This window comes from Giraffa tippelskirchi, chromosome 6 (assembly GCF_054371585.1).
Source record: "Giraffa tippelskirchi isolate mGirTip1 chromosome 6, T2T-mGirTip1v1.2.pri, whole genome shotgun sequence".
Lineage (NCBI taxonomy): Eukaryota > Metazoa > Chordata > Mammalia > Artiodactyla > Giraffidae > Giraffa > Giraffa tippelskirchi.
The window spans coordinates 18,172,658-18,185,769 of record NC_137280.1 but is presented as its reverse complement, the minus strand read 5'-3'; the positions used below and the strand labels follow the sequence as shown (position 1 = coordinate 18,185,769).

The following is a 13,112-nucleotide window of genomic DNA, read 5'->3' as shown; positions in this document are numbered from 1 at the left end:
TAAGCAAGTGTAGATATTGGAACTGTATTATTGTGAGAGAAGTGGTAGTTGCTATAATGGCAGAGAAGTAGGTACAGATGGCTTAGAAACTGACTTTTGGGAAATGCAAGGGTCTAGAAAAGAATAGAAATTCAGCGAAGAAGATTTAAAGTACATTTTATTATTATTATTTTTTTAATATTTTTTTATTTATGGCTGTGTTGGGTCTCAGTTGCAGCACTCTGGCTTCTGTCTAGTTGTGGACGTGACACACTAGTTGCTCTGCAGCATATGGGATCTTAGTTCCCAGACCAGGGATCGAACCCACATCCCCTGAATTGGAAGGTGGATTCTTAACCACTGGACCACCAGGGACATCCCTAAAGTACATTTTAAAGTGGAAATGCCTAGTAATAATGATAGCTAACACTTACTGCATACATGTGTTTTGCTAAGCAGTCTGTTGAATTGAAGTAATAATTCTTTTACTCTTTCTCAAAATTGTATGAGATAAAGCCTGTTACTGTGCCCACATCTAGAAAGTATTTGTTTACTCCAGAACCCTTGCTGTATTCTTTTAAGTCACTAAAGCCAAGAAAGGAAAGCATGGTTTAGAGACACAAAGATTCCACAGAAGTGATTTTCTTAAATGAGATAATATGAGACCAGAAAATACCACCAATGATTTTCTTTGAGCATTGACATTATTTACTAAAACATAACTAGTTTTTTGTTTCATCCTGAACATATGTTTCTTTTATAATATCAGGAAGGAAAATAATTGATAATATTTTTATATACAATTTTTCTTATTTTAGGGATGCAAGAGGTATGACCCCGTTCATGTCTGCTGTAAGTGGCCGAGCTTATCCTGCTGCAATTACCATCTTAGAAACAGCCCAGAAAATTGCAAAAGGTAATTTATTTCAAGTTCTAAATGAGTTGCTTATTTTTTAATTTGACTAGATTCTCTTCTATAATTGATTAGAAACTATCAAGATAATTCTTTTGTGTATATGTATAAAATACATGTACTTTTTTCAAGCATATATTCTGTCAGCCTGCTAATTGGTATTGGTGATAAAATTTTATGGGAAGAACAGACCAGATGTCTTATTGTTCTTTCTGACTGAGATTTACCGCCTAATAGAAAGCGTTAAGGAATATCAGTTCTTGCCATCCAGCCTTTAAAAGATTTAGTAGTTATCTTTTGAAAAATACTGGCTATGAATAATTTATATGATTATCTGTAATTTGTTAAATAGAGCTAGAATTTGAATCTTAACTGCATAATGTAGAGTTGAGCACTTAGATGGCCGATGTTTGATGTATTTGTATTGTTGTCTTGTGTGGTTATGATGTAATTATACTTTGCTTTACTTTGCACCAGAATTGACTGGATTTCTTTGCAATGTTAACTTTGTGTGTCATTTTGTTTTATTAATATGTAGTAATTTCTGATTCATACTGTGTAAACGTTAGAACTTTTCCGTTTGAGGAAAGTAGTGCTTAAGTTCTTTCTTGATGTATGAACTGTGTTTTTAATCTTAGCTGAAGTATCCTCAAGTGAAAAAGAGGAAGATGTATTTATGGGCATGGTTTGCCCGTCAGGTACCAACCCTGATGACTCTCCTTTATATGTCTTATGTTGTAATGATACCTGCAGTTTTACATGGACTGGAGCAGAGCACATTAACCAGGTAAGTTATTTTACATTTGCCTCTATTTGTGCTATCTTCAGATTTCCTTTTCTTGTCTTTGACCATCACTGGAGTTATAGCTCTTAGCTTTGGAATTGGAAGTCTGATGTTTAATTATACTACTTTTTTAGGATGATATAAATTATTTTCGCTCTTCTGGTAATTTTTGATTCCCATTTGTGTATCTATTTGTGACTGTTTCCAGAGCACGTTAATTTTGCTCTACTGTTGTTGTGATTGAATTTAGAAAATACCAGAAATAAGCCTTTTGAGATATACATATCATTCTTTTAAAAAGTATATCCTTTTAATTTTAGGATATTTTTGAGTGTCGTACTTGTGGCTTGTTGGAGTCGCTCTGTTGTTGTACGGAATGTGCAAGGGTTTGTCATAAAGGTCATGATTGCAAGTGAGTGCGATTTTAGTTTCTTAATGCTGTAAACTACTTAGATTCGTGCTGCCGTATTAAAAATAGCCTGATATGCAAGAAATTTGTGATCATACATTGTAACTAGGATCAGTCTTTTAAGAAACATATATATACAGAATGTTTTTGTCTGTATTCTCCAGCCAAAGTCTCAGGTCCCCTGTAGTGCGGTCTGTTAGCTAGACATCACTGAAGGCATTAAGGGAGTCATGGTTTGGCCTGTGCCTTGTTTATTTCTTAAACTAAATGTAGTAACCATCATCTAGCAATAGAGTTGCTATGGCTAGTTTGTTAGTTTTCACATTCATAGACCTAAGAAGCATAAAATACCCCAGCACTAACATTTGCAGTGCCTCAGGGTCTCAATAGGGACATCGCCTATGGCTGTGCTATAGATGTAATAGTTAATAGAGAACTGGTTTGTAAAAACCATCTATTGTGCTTTAAAATAAATAATTATGTGGGACAAGTGGAGATTTTTTATAGATACTGTACTGATACTTATAATTTTTGTAAAAAATTCTGGCTAATATGTTTATCTTCTTGTTTAAATATCTCAAAGTGATAATCTGCTTATTGATTGCTTACTAACAAGTGCCGTCACTGTGCTAGATGCTACGTGGTGGTGGACAAAACAGTTAAGGTACCTCTTCTCACGTATTGCTTTCCAGACTTTATACAAACATTGAAGTAATCCTTGCTGCATTAACAGTTACACTCTGCATTTGAAAGTTAACAAGGTTTCTCTTGAGTTTCAATGAGTTAGGCCTCTGTAATGTCAATATAGACCTTTGTATTTTTTTTAAATTTCTGTGTATGAATTCTTTCTAGACTCAAACGGACATCACCGACAGCCTATTGTGATTGTTGGGAGAAATGTAAATGTAAAACTCTAATTGCTGGACAGAAATCTGCTCGTCTTGATCTACTTTATCGCCTGCTCACTGCTACTAATTTGGTCACTCTCCCAAATAGCAGGCAAGTAGTGGGATTTTTAGGACATAAATTAAGTTGTGAAAGCACAGCATAAGTAAATAGCCTCCTTCCTCATAACAATGTTCTGTCTTGCAGGGGAGAGCACCTCTTACTCTTTTTAGTACAGACAGTTGCGAGGCAGACGGTAGAGCACTGCCAGTACAGACCTCCTCGAATCAGGGAGGATCGTAACCGGAAAACAGCCAGTCCTGAAGGTGTGTTGATTTGACACTTATGACACCTAGGAAAATCAGTATGTGTATTTCTGCCTTACCCACAATTTCTTCTTTTCTTTGTAGATTCGGATATGCCTGATCATGATTTAGAGCCCCCAAGATTTGCCCAGCTTGCTTTGGAGCGTGTTCTGCAGGACTGGAATGCTTTGAAATCTATGATTATGTTTGGGTCACAGGAGAATAAAGACCCGTATGTATCCATTGAAAGTTTTTTAGACTCGTTTCCTGTGTTAGTGTAGGCAGTTACAGTGCATTCTTTCTTTCCCCTCAAGTCTCAGTGCCAGCAGCAGGATAGGCCATCTTTTGCCAGAGGAGCAAGTGTACCTCAATCAACAAAGTGGCACAATTCGATTGGACTGTTTCACTCACTGCCTTATAGTCAAATGTACAGCAGACATTTTGGTAAGTCCTTTCAATGGTTATTTACAAGCACATGAAAAGGGTATGTGTTAACGTAGTTTCCCATAATTTTACTAATTCAAGCTCCCATGTACCAGTAAGTGCTAATTAAATACTACATTAAGGGGGATGGAATTTTGGAAGTGATTTAAATTTCACGTTTTAAATCAGTCAGTCAATGAGAGCTCCTTTTTTTCATTCTAAATACAAATCCTAGAGTGTATTAAAAATACAACAATATAAAAATGTGTGAAGCAGCATTCTAAATTAGTAATAACTCAGTGCAGATTTTTAAAAAATGTCTCCTTTCGCTGTGAATTTAGAAAAGAGTATAAACTGTTAAACCCACTGCTGGAGATGTTATGGCAAAAAGAACATGCTTGTACACCGATGAGGTGACCCTTCTTTTGGTACTCTTTTGAAAAACAACTTGGCGATGTCAGGAGCCATAAAACTAACATTGCCCTTAGAAACTGTCCTAAAGAAGTTATCTATAATATGAGAAAGAGAAACATTGTGTCACAAAACAATATAAAATTAAAACTAGAAATACTTTATGGATCCAATAATAGAGGAATATTACATCCAATTATAGTCCAACCACTTACTGAAATAGAATGCAGCAACTTAAAAATAAAGGTTATTTTAAGTAGCATTTAAAAAACAACAGGGAAAACAATGTGAAATTGGGTGCTCTCTTTAATTAGTAATTTTATGATAGACCATGTGTAGAAATGAGGCTAGAAAGTAATAGTAATGGTTAAGTGAGACGGATGGGATTATGAATTCATTAAAATAAACATCTGAGTCTACTTTGATGTTTTGTTAAGTATCCTATATATTGAGTGAAATATATTCTTTCTTTGATTGGACATATTAGGTATTGGTCTTCTAAATATTAGTTGTTATACATAGGAGTTTAAGGCTAGAAACAAGAAATCAGACATTTGAGACCCACTATAAGTCAAGCATAGTAGTGGGCATGTGGCACAAAGTTAATCACTGACATTGTGTTGATTCAATGTATTTTGATATTTTTATCATGAAATGTTAATATTGAAAACATGTTAGAACTTTTTATGAATGTCCACATCTTACAAGATGTTTCAACATTAACAGACTGATTACTGGTTTTAAAGCTTTTAGATACTCTGCTAGGTACACTAGTAAAAGAACTCCAGAACAAGTACACACCAGGACGTAGAGAAGAAGCTATTGCTGTGACAATGAGGTTTTTGCGATCAGTTGCAAGAGTTTTTGTCATTCTCAGTGTGGAAATGGCTTCATCTAAAAAGAAAAAGTAAGGCATTCTTTTTGATTTTTGCTTTTATATTTTCTACGCACATTTTTTGTGATAAGGATAAAATTATGTATATGAAAGGATTCAAAAGATTTCTATATTTCCCTTTTTGCTCTAGCAACTTTATTCCGCAGCCAATAGGAAAATGTAAGCGTGTATTCCAAGCACTGCTGCCTTACGCAGTAGAAGAATTGTGCAATGTAGCAGAGTCACTGATTGTTCCTGTCAGAATGGGTATTGCTCGTCCAACTGCCCCTTTTACTCTGGCAAGTACCAGCATAGATGCCATGCAAGGCAGCGAGGAATTATTTTCAGTGGAACCACTGCCACCACGGCCATCATCTGATCAGTCTAGCAGGTAAATTTCTATCTGGTAACACATTCTGATTATTTCTCTGCAAATGTCACAGATGTTACTAAAACCTAAAACTAGACTAAACCTGAGGCATAGGCACTCTGGTTATGTACAGGATCATTTGTTTAACAAATGGTAAAGATTTTATCTTGTTTGGAACATGTGAAAAGCACTTTAAAAACTACATGTCTGTACATCTAAAGTAATAGATACATAATGGGGGAGGGGGGCGATTTGGTTTGTTTGTTCAGAAAGGCACTTTTTATTATACCAAAAATGTAATCTGGTAAGAAAGTTTACATTAGGCTTCTGTACTTCACTCAGTTCAGTTGCTCAGTTGTGTCCGACTTTTTGCGACCCCATGAATTGCAGCACGCCAGGCCTCCCTGTCCATCACCAACTCCCAGAGTCTACCCAAACACATGTCCATTGCATCAGTGATGCCATTCAGCCATCTTATCCTCTGTCGTCCCCTTCTCCTCCTGCCCCCAATCCTTCCCAGCATCAGGGTCTTTTCCAATGAGTCAACTCTTCGCATGAGGTGGCCAAAGGATTGGAGTTTCAGCTTCAACATCAGTCCTTCCAGTGAACACCCAGGGCTGATCTCCTTTTGGATGGACTGGTTGGATCTGCTTGCAGTCCAGGGGACTCTCAAGAGTCTTCTCCAACACCACAGTTCAAAAACATCAATTCTTCGGCACTTAGCTTTCTTCACCGTCCAACTCTCACATCCATACGTGACCACTGGAAAAACCATAGCCTTGACTAGATGGACCTTTGTTGGCAAAGTAATGTCTCTGCTTTTTAATATGCTGTCTAGGTTGGTCATAACTTTCCTTCCAAGGAGTAAGCGTCTTTTAATTTCATGGCTGCAGCCACCATCTGCAGTGATTTTGGAGCCCCCAAAAATAAAGTCTGACACTTTTTCCATTGTTTTCCCATCTATTTGCCATGAAGTGATGGGACCAGATGCCATGATCTTAGTTTTCTGAATGTTGTGCTTTAAGCCAACTTTTTCACTCTCCTCTCTCACTTTCATCAAGAGGCTTTTTAGTTCTTCTTCACTTTCTGCCATAAGGGTGGTGTCATCTGCATATCTGAAGTTATTGATATTTCTCCTGGCAATCTTGATTCCAGCTTGTATTTCATTACTTTTGTTTTTTTTCTTACCTTTAAATATAGCCTGCTAGAAGGCAAAGCTGAAGAATGAAAAGACTTCCTAACTTTCTCTGTGTCCAAAGCCCTGGGCAAGGGGGGCAGGTTATTATATAATCTAAATAACAACAGGATGGTGGAATTCTAAAATATTCTGTGCACTCATATTATATAGTAGTGATCCCCAGCCTTTGTGGCACCAGGGACCGATTTTGTGGTAGACAGTTTTTCCGTGGACTGGAGTGAGGATGATTCAAGCACTTTACGTTTATTGTGCACTTTATTTCTGTTATTATTACATCAGCTCCACCTCAGACCATCCCGCATTCGATTCTGGAGTTTGGGGATCCTTGTTACATACTGCCGCTACTGCTAAGCCGCTTCAGTCGTGTCCGACTCTGCGTGACCCCATAGATGGCAGCCCAACAGGCACCCTCGTCCCTGGGATTCTCCAGGCAGGAACACTGGAGTGGGTTGCCATTTCCTTCTCCAGTGCATGAAAGGGAAAGGTGAAAGTGAAGTCGCTCAGTCGTCTCTGACTCCTAGCGACCCCATGGACTGCAGCCTACCAGGCTCCTCCATCCATGGGATTTTCCAAGCAAGAGTACTGGAGTGGGGTGCCATTGCCTTCTCCGTCCTTGTTATATAGGATAAGACTAAAACAAGTCAATTCTAGTTACAACATTACTCTTAAATCTCATTTTTCCATTTGTTTAATAGTTTACCTAACTACGCTCTAAGTTGGCTGAGTCAGAATGTTTAGCAACCAAAATGTTCTGGTGTCTTTTATCACAGTGCTTCTCAAATTTTAACATACATGCAGAACTCTTGGGTGTCTTATTAAAAATGCAGAGGCTGATTCTGAAGGTCTGGTTGAGGCCTGAGAGTCTGTATTTCTTGTGAACTGGCAAATAGGACCATGCCGATACTGCTACTCTCAACGCCACACTTTTGAGTTGCAAGGTTTCTAAGATCTTTAGCAATATTTGTTTATTTTATGTCATTCTCTCAAGTCTGATTTTGCTACTCTGTGCATGTATAATAGTATTTTAGTAAGGATCTTTTGGAACTAGAGACCCTTATTCCTCTTTTCTAGAAAACAGCTGTGTGCTAAATAAGGCCTGCTTTAGTATATGTGCCAGTTCTCAAGACTTCTTCCTTGGTTTTCATCTGTGTTGATATTATCGAGTATCTGCTCTCTTGTTATTCTCGTTATTCCTCCACATGCCAGTTTTTGTCCCAGCTTCGCCTTTATTGTCAGATTGGCTAGGACAGTCTGGAATCTAAATCCAGGTTTGTCTATAAAAGTTTTCCTATAGTTACCATCTCACTGACATAGTTCCAGGATTTGCTGAAAACTGTAAATCAAGCTATATGTTTTCAGACTTGCCATATATAACCTATTATGCAGTGATTCCTGGCAGAATCTATGTGGGCTCCTTGTGATGCTCCTGATCCTCATCCCCTTTAAGGACACCTCTCTCCGTGCCCCCCCACCCCCATTACTCCCGTGCTGTTACCTTGTGAATTCTTTGTACCTTTCCCTTGATTTTGTTCCAGAACATTTTTTATCTGTTGAGCAAATTTTGGGATCATCTCATTTATAAACAGTGCCCATAGGCTATTCCTACTAAATTTTCAAGATTTTTTTTTTTCTCACCTTGCCATGCTTCTTTGTCTTTTTATTAAAGAATTATGTATTCTTAAACTTGCTTCTTCATTCTTCTTGGTTGGTTCTGATGTCTTTGCTGAAGGTCTCCTGTGATAGTCAAGAGATAATAATAGTGCAAATGTTTTCTACAACTGTTAATATAGAGGTCGTTCATTGTTGTAAAGTATAATGACTCCTCATAAGGGTGTATTTTGATCAGTGTTCCAAGAATGTATTAGTGAATAGCACACACTTCACCGGTCTGTGGAATTTCCCATATCCAGGATGGTAGATGGTATTTATCACTCCATTGAGTGTAAAGTCTTAAGTTTAGTACCTTTGCTTTTTCTGTTGCTTCCCTCCACCTGTTTAAAACTCTCTGTCCTTATTAATTAACCTGTTTCTAGTCTATGGAAATAGTTTATAAGAAAAAGAGAGGGTGGGGGGTCCGGGAAGGGGAACACATGTAAACCCATGGCTGATTCATGTCAATGTATGGCAAAAACTATTACAATATTGTAAAGTAATTAGCCCCCAACTAAAATAAATAAATTTATAAAAAAAAAAAAACAAAAAAAAAAAACAAAAAAAAAACAAAAAAAACAAAAAAAAAAAAAGAAAAAGAAAAAGAGAACTATGTCTCATATAACATCTATTACTGAAATTTTAACATGCACTCTAGAAACTTTCCTATGCATCATAAATGTATTTAGTGTAAAATCTGTTTTAATTTTCTCAATAACTCATAGATACCCACTATCATCCTAATTTTAAAAGTGAGGAAACTGAGGCTCAGAGAAGTTAGGTAATTTGTTCAAGGTCACACAGTTATTAAAAGTTTAGAAATAATTTGGAGATAATTCTAGATAAATACTTTCCTTTTTCTTATATTCCTATATATTAGATGGCAGAGTAGAGAGAGAAATTGTCTCCCTTATAGCTCAGTTGGTAAAGAATCTGCCTGCAATGCAGGAGACCCCAGTTCGATTCCTGGGTTGGGAAGATTCCCCTGGAGAAGGGAAAGTCTACCCACTCCAGTGTTCTGGCCTGGAGAATTCCATGGACTAAGTCCATGGGGTCGCAAAGAGTTGGACATGACTGAGCTACTTTCACTTTCACTAGAGAGAGAAATTGCTGCTTTGTGCTTACTGATAGTGTTGATGCATTGGATTAACCAACACGGAGGCCCACCCTACCTCATAGCACAAATTGCAGCCATAAACTCTCATGGGTGGGTGTGGCCTTGTAATTAGAAGTTCTCTGAAAAGACTTTTCCTGTCCCCATCTAGCCATGGCTGATATGGGTATCTCTTGAAACCTGTTGCTCTTTCTTGATTGATGTTGGCTTTATGTATGTGAGGAGGACAAAAGAGGGGATTTCTATGATGTAACTTCTGTTTTGCTTAAACACCAGACCTTTCCCTGTGAAATCTATGGCTCCTTGAAACTCTTGCCAAAGAGACATCAGCAGATACCTCTGGTGTAAATGGTGACACCATTGCTCTCAGGCTTAGAATTTTTTTTTTTAATCAATAGGATAGCTGTGCTTTGTTTTTGTTTAAATACTTTATTTAGTACTTTTAGATGTTCCATACCAAGAGAGATTTCTCTGCATAGTCTGGCAAGCTACAGAAAATAGAAGTCCCTAGAACTTAAAAAGTATTTTAGCAACTTCTGGATGGAATTTGAGGACTGTGGTACTACTCATTGTGTGAAGAAATAATAGTGGGAAAAAATTGAATCATGATGTAAAGAAAACTGAAGCTTGTTTCTAAATGGGGAGTTACAGTGTTTTGTGTATTGGCTGTATCCTACATGTTACCTGCATAGCTTCTTAAAGTAACTACTTTAAGAGTACTATTGGTCTTATGGAGGTTTGTCCCAGGATTTTTTTTTTTTTTTAAGAAATATTCATTAATCGTGGTTTGATACAATGGTGATTTTTTAATATTGAAAATGTTGAAATCTTAATGGTTGAAAGTAACCTTATCTCTTTATATTTTCCTTTTTAAAATAATCTATAATATTAGTTTTGGGAGTACAACACAGTGATTTGATATATTTATACTTTATAAAATGATCACTGAAATAAGACCAGTTAACATATGTCTTCAGATTTTCTTTTAGCCTCATCACATACTTTATAACCCACTGTCTTGAATTACCAGTTACTCAAGTTTCTAATATTAAACAGTGTACTGTGACTACTGTCTGTTTATTTGAAAGCAGAGTCTCTAAGTTGACTTTTCACATGTCAGCTTTTTGATTTTCATTTCTCCTAGCAGCTGGGGTGAGAAAAGAACACTGTGAGTGTAGACACGTGAAGGTCCTTTAGCCTCTTTTAGGCTGTGTTTCTTCATCTGAACTAAGGATCGGAGGTCACAGAGTTGTTTAACAGCCACCTGCTGAGCTCTCACCTGCATTCTCTTGTTCTCTGCTTTTATAATGGAGACATCTGTCCATTCTTGGGTGTTTCCAAGTCACATTTTTAACAAAGTGAAACTACTGGTTGGCCAGAAAATTTGAACTTTCTGGCCAACCCAGTATTTTGCCACCCCATCTTTTGTTATGATTGTATTTTATAATTGTACTTCTGAACTTATTTTTTTCCCCGCACTCATCAGCAAGTCAATGGTAAATAAGCTGATGCGAAGTGGGTCATGTTAGTCAAGTCTCTTAAAGAGTAGGTTACTTGTAAATAAGCAACTCTCTTTAATGGGTGCATGCTGCTCCCAGAGCCTTTGGAAGTTGAAAGGTTTAGTGATGGAAAAGGAAACATTGTCTCTAGAAGTATTTCAGTGGGGAGAACTCAAAAAAGTATGTGCATTAACACAGATTTGAAATGTCTTACTGAAAAGTAAAAACCATTCTGAGATTTATAAGTTAAATCTCAGATAAGATGATTTCTTTGGGGCTACACATTTTCTGATATACCATAGATTAATTATTGTCGGTTTCCAAGAAACATTTGGTCCGATTGGAAATAGAAGGTTGTGCACCACGGTGAATAACACGGAGAGGTCTGCGCTGTCTGTCAGGGTGGTGGCCGCAGCGCGCTCATAAGCTGCTTCCTTCCAGCTCCAGTCAGTCTCAGTCGTCCTACATCATCCGGAACCCACAGCAGAGGCGCATCAGCCAGTCACAGCCTGTTCGGGGCCGAGATGAAGAACAGGATGATATTGTTTCAGCAGATGTGGAAGAGGTGGTTTTAATTGTTTTAACTGTGGTACATGAGAGGCTCTTATTTGGGAGGGAAGGGGAAAGTAGTCACTAGAAGTTTTATTAATGGTAGCTTACCACTGTTGTATGTATATGTTTCTACCTTTTAGACTTCTGTTATATGTTCTCATTTGTAGTTACACATCTTAAAATATGTTAATAATCCTTGTTTTACTGGCTAATAAGAAATTAGAAATAAACTTAATTCTACTTAAGGGTTCACAGAAAAGATATTCTCAATGTTAAAAAAGTTTTAGTAGTTTTCTGTGATGTATTTGAAGGTAGAGAGGCTGCTGCATATTTATTATATAAATTTTATAGTTGCCAAAGTTTAAAAAACATATACTCCCCACACAGTTTTTATATTTCTAATTTTAAGGTTCTGTGTATGGATAGTAATCATAAACTTTGTTGACATAATTTTTGATACCAAATTTTCACTGGCAAATGAAAAATTTCAAAACTGCTTAGTGTTACAGTTCCCTGTAGTTAGTGATCTTTGTATTTTAGTTACTACATGCTGTGGGGGAATACTGGTAGAGATGTGGGTTTATTATGTACTGTGATTGTCTACAAATAAGATCTGGATTTAGGTTGAGGTGGTGGAGGGTGTGGCTGGAGAAGAGGATCACCATGACGAACAGGAAGAACATGGGGAAGAAAATGCTGAGGCAGAGGGACAGCACGATGAGCATGATGAAGACGGTATGCAGCTTACTGGTGAAATTACTCAGTATGAGAAAACCGGGTGCCTTTAAAAAGAGATCAGTACAGAGGAAATGGTACTTGATGTATAGTGAAATGTTCAGCATACTTATGCCAGAGGATTCTGTAGTATCTGTCACAATTTTACATACATAAATATAAATACTGGATTGGCCAAAAAGTACACTTGGGCTTTTCCATATCTTATGAAAACCCAAGCAAGCTTTTTGGCCAACCCAGTGTATAGACTTTTGTATGTTTACGTGTATAAAATAATTTATCATCTCTCCATTTGCCTTTTGGTTTACACTTTCTATTTTCTTAAAAGGCTTTTGAAAATCAAAATAATCATAACCAACATAACATTTGAAAATTGGAGAAAGGGAAAACAACCCATAATCCCACCCAGATGCTAACAGCTTGTGTTTTAACTTTCAGTCCTCCCCTGTGCTGCCCCATTCCCATGCATGTCTTTCACATTATGTGTAAATTTTTTACTTTGTTTTTTCACTTAGGCCTTTTTGCTCCATAGTCATCATTCTTCTTAATAGCCATAGGATAGACTTCTGGGGATCAGCTTTATTGAGGTTTTAATTGACATGCATTAAACTACACATGTTGAAAATTTATAACTTAGTATGTTATGATGTGTGTATATATATAGTGAAATACAAAGGATACACATGTTTATTAATTAGCCTTCTTTCCCTCTTGAAATTCCAGTATGTAGAATTGATGAAAATGGAGCATTGGCCCTAACGCTGAGCTCTGTCCACTTGTTGAAGTCCTCCTGCCTAACATTTTTTACCTAAGGCTATGCAGGCCAAATTTTGTGTTTCTGTTCACTGAGTACCATGATTTACCTGGTCATTCTTCTGCTAAGTGGGCAGTTATGCATACTCTAGTAGTTACTGGTTCTCTCTGCCCCGCTCCCCTCCCTTCCCACTCTTACAATATTTTGTCTTATCAGCCTGTCTTGATCGATAGTGAGTTTGTGCCTTATTTTCTTGT

The 13,112-nt window shown here is 37.1% G+C and overlaps 1 protein-coding gene across 17 annotated transcripts in view; it reads left to right on the top strand.

The window, feature by feature from the left end:
• Positions 1-13,112, top strand: part of UBR5 (ubiquitin protein ligase E3 component n-recognin 5) — a 151,456-nt gene that overhangs the window by 108,936 nt on the left and 29,408 nt on the right. For 12 of the 17 annotated variants that reach the window (XM_081503495.1, XM_081503488.1, XM_081503486.1 and 9 more), the window contains exons 26-36: positions 798-895; positions 1,531-1,679; positions 1,997-2,088; positions 2,938-3,084; positions 3,178-3,296; positions 3,381-3,507; positions 3,590-3,719; positions 4,856-5,016; positions 5,135-5,374; positions 11,256-11,379; positions 11,990-12,101. In XM_081503495.1, coding sequence (XP_081359621.1) covers positions 798-895; positions 1,531-1,679; positions 1,997-2,088; positions 2,938-3,084; positions 3,178-3,296; positions 3,381-3,507; positions 3,590-3,719; positions 4,856-5,016; positions 5,135-5,374; positions 11,256-11,379; positions 11,990-12,101 — 1,499 coding nt within the window. Of the gene's footprint in view, positions 1-797; positions 896-1,530; positions 1,680-1,996; positions 2,089-2,937; positions 3,092-3,177; positions 3,297-3,380; positions 3,508-3,589; positions 3,720-4,855; positions 5,017-5,134; positions 5,375-11,255; positions 11,380-11,989; positions 12,102-13,112 lie in introns of all 17 variants that reach the window. The other 5 variants (XM_081503496.1, XM_081503487.1, XM_081503491.1 and 2 more) reach the window with 1 other exon arrangement.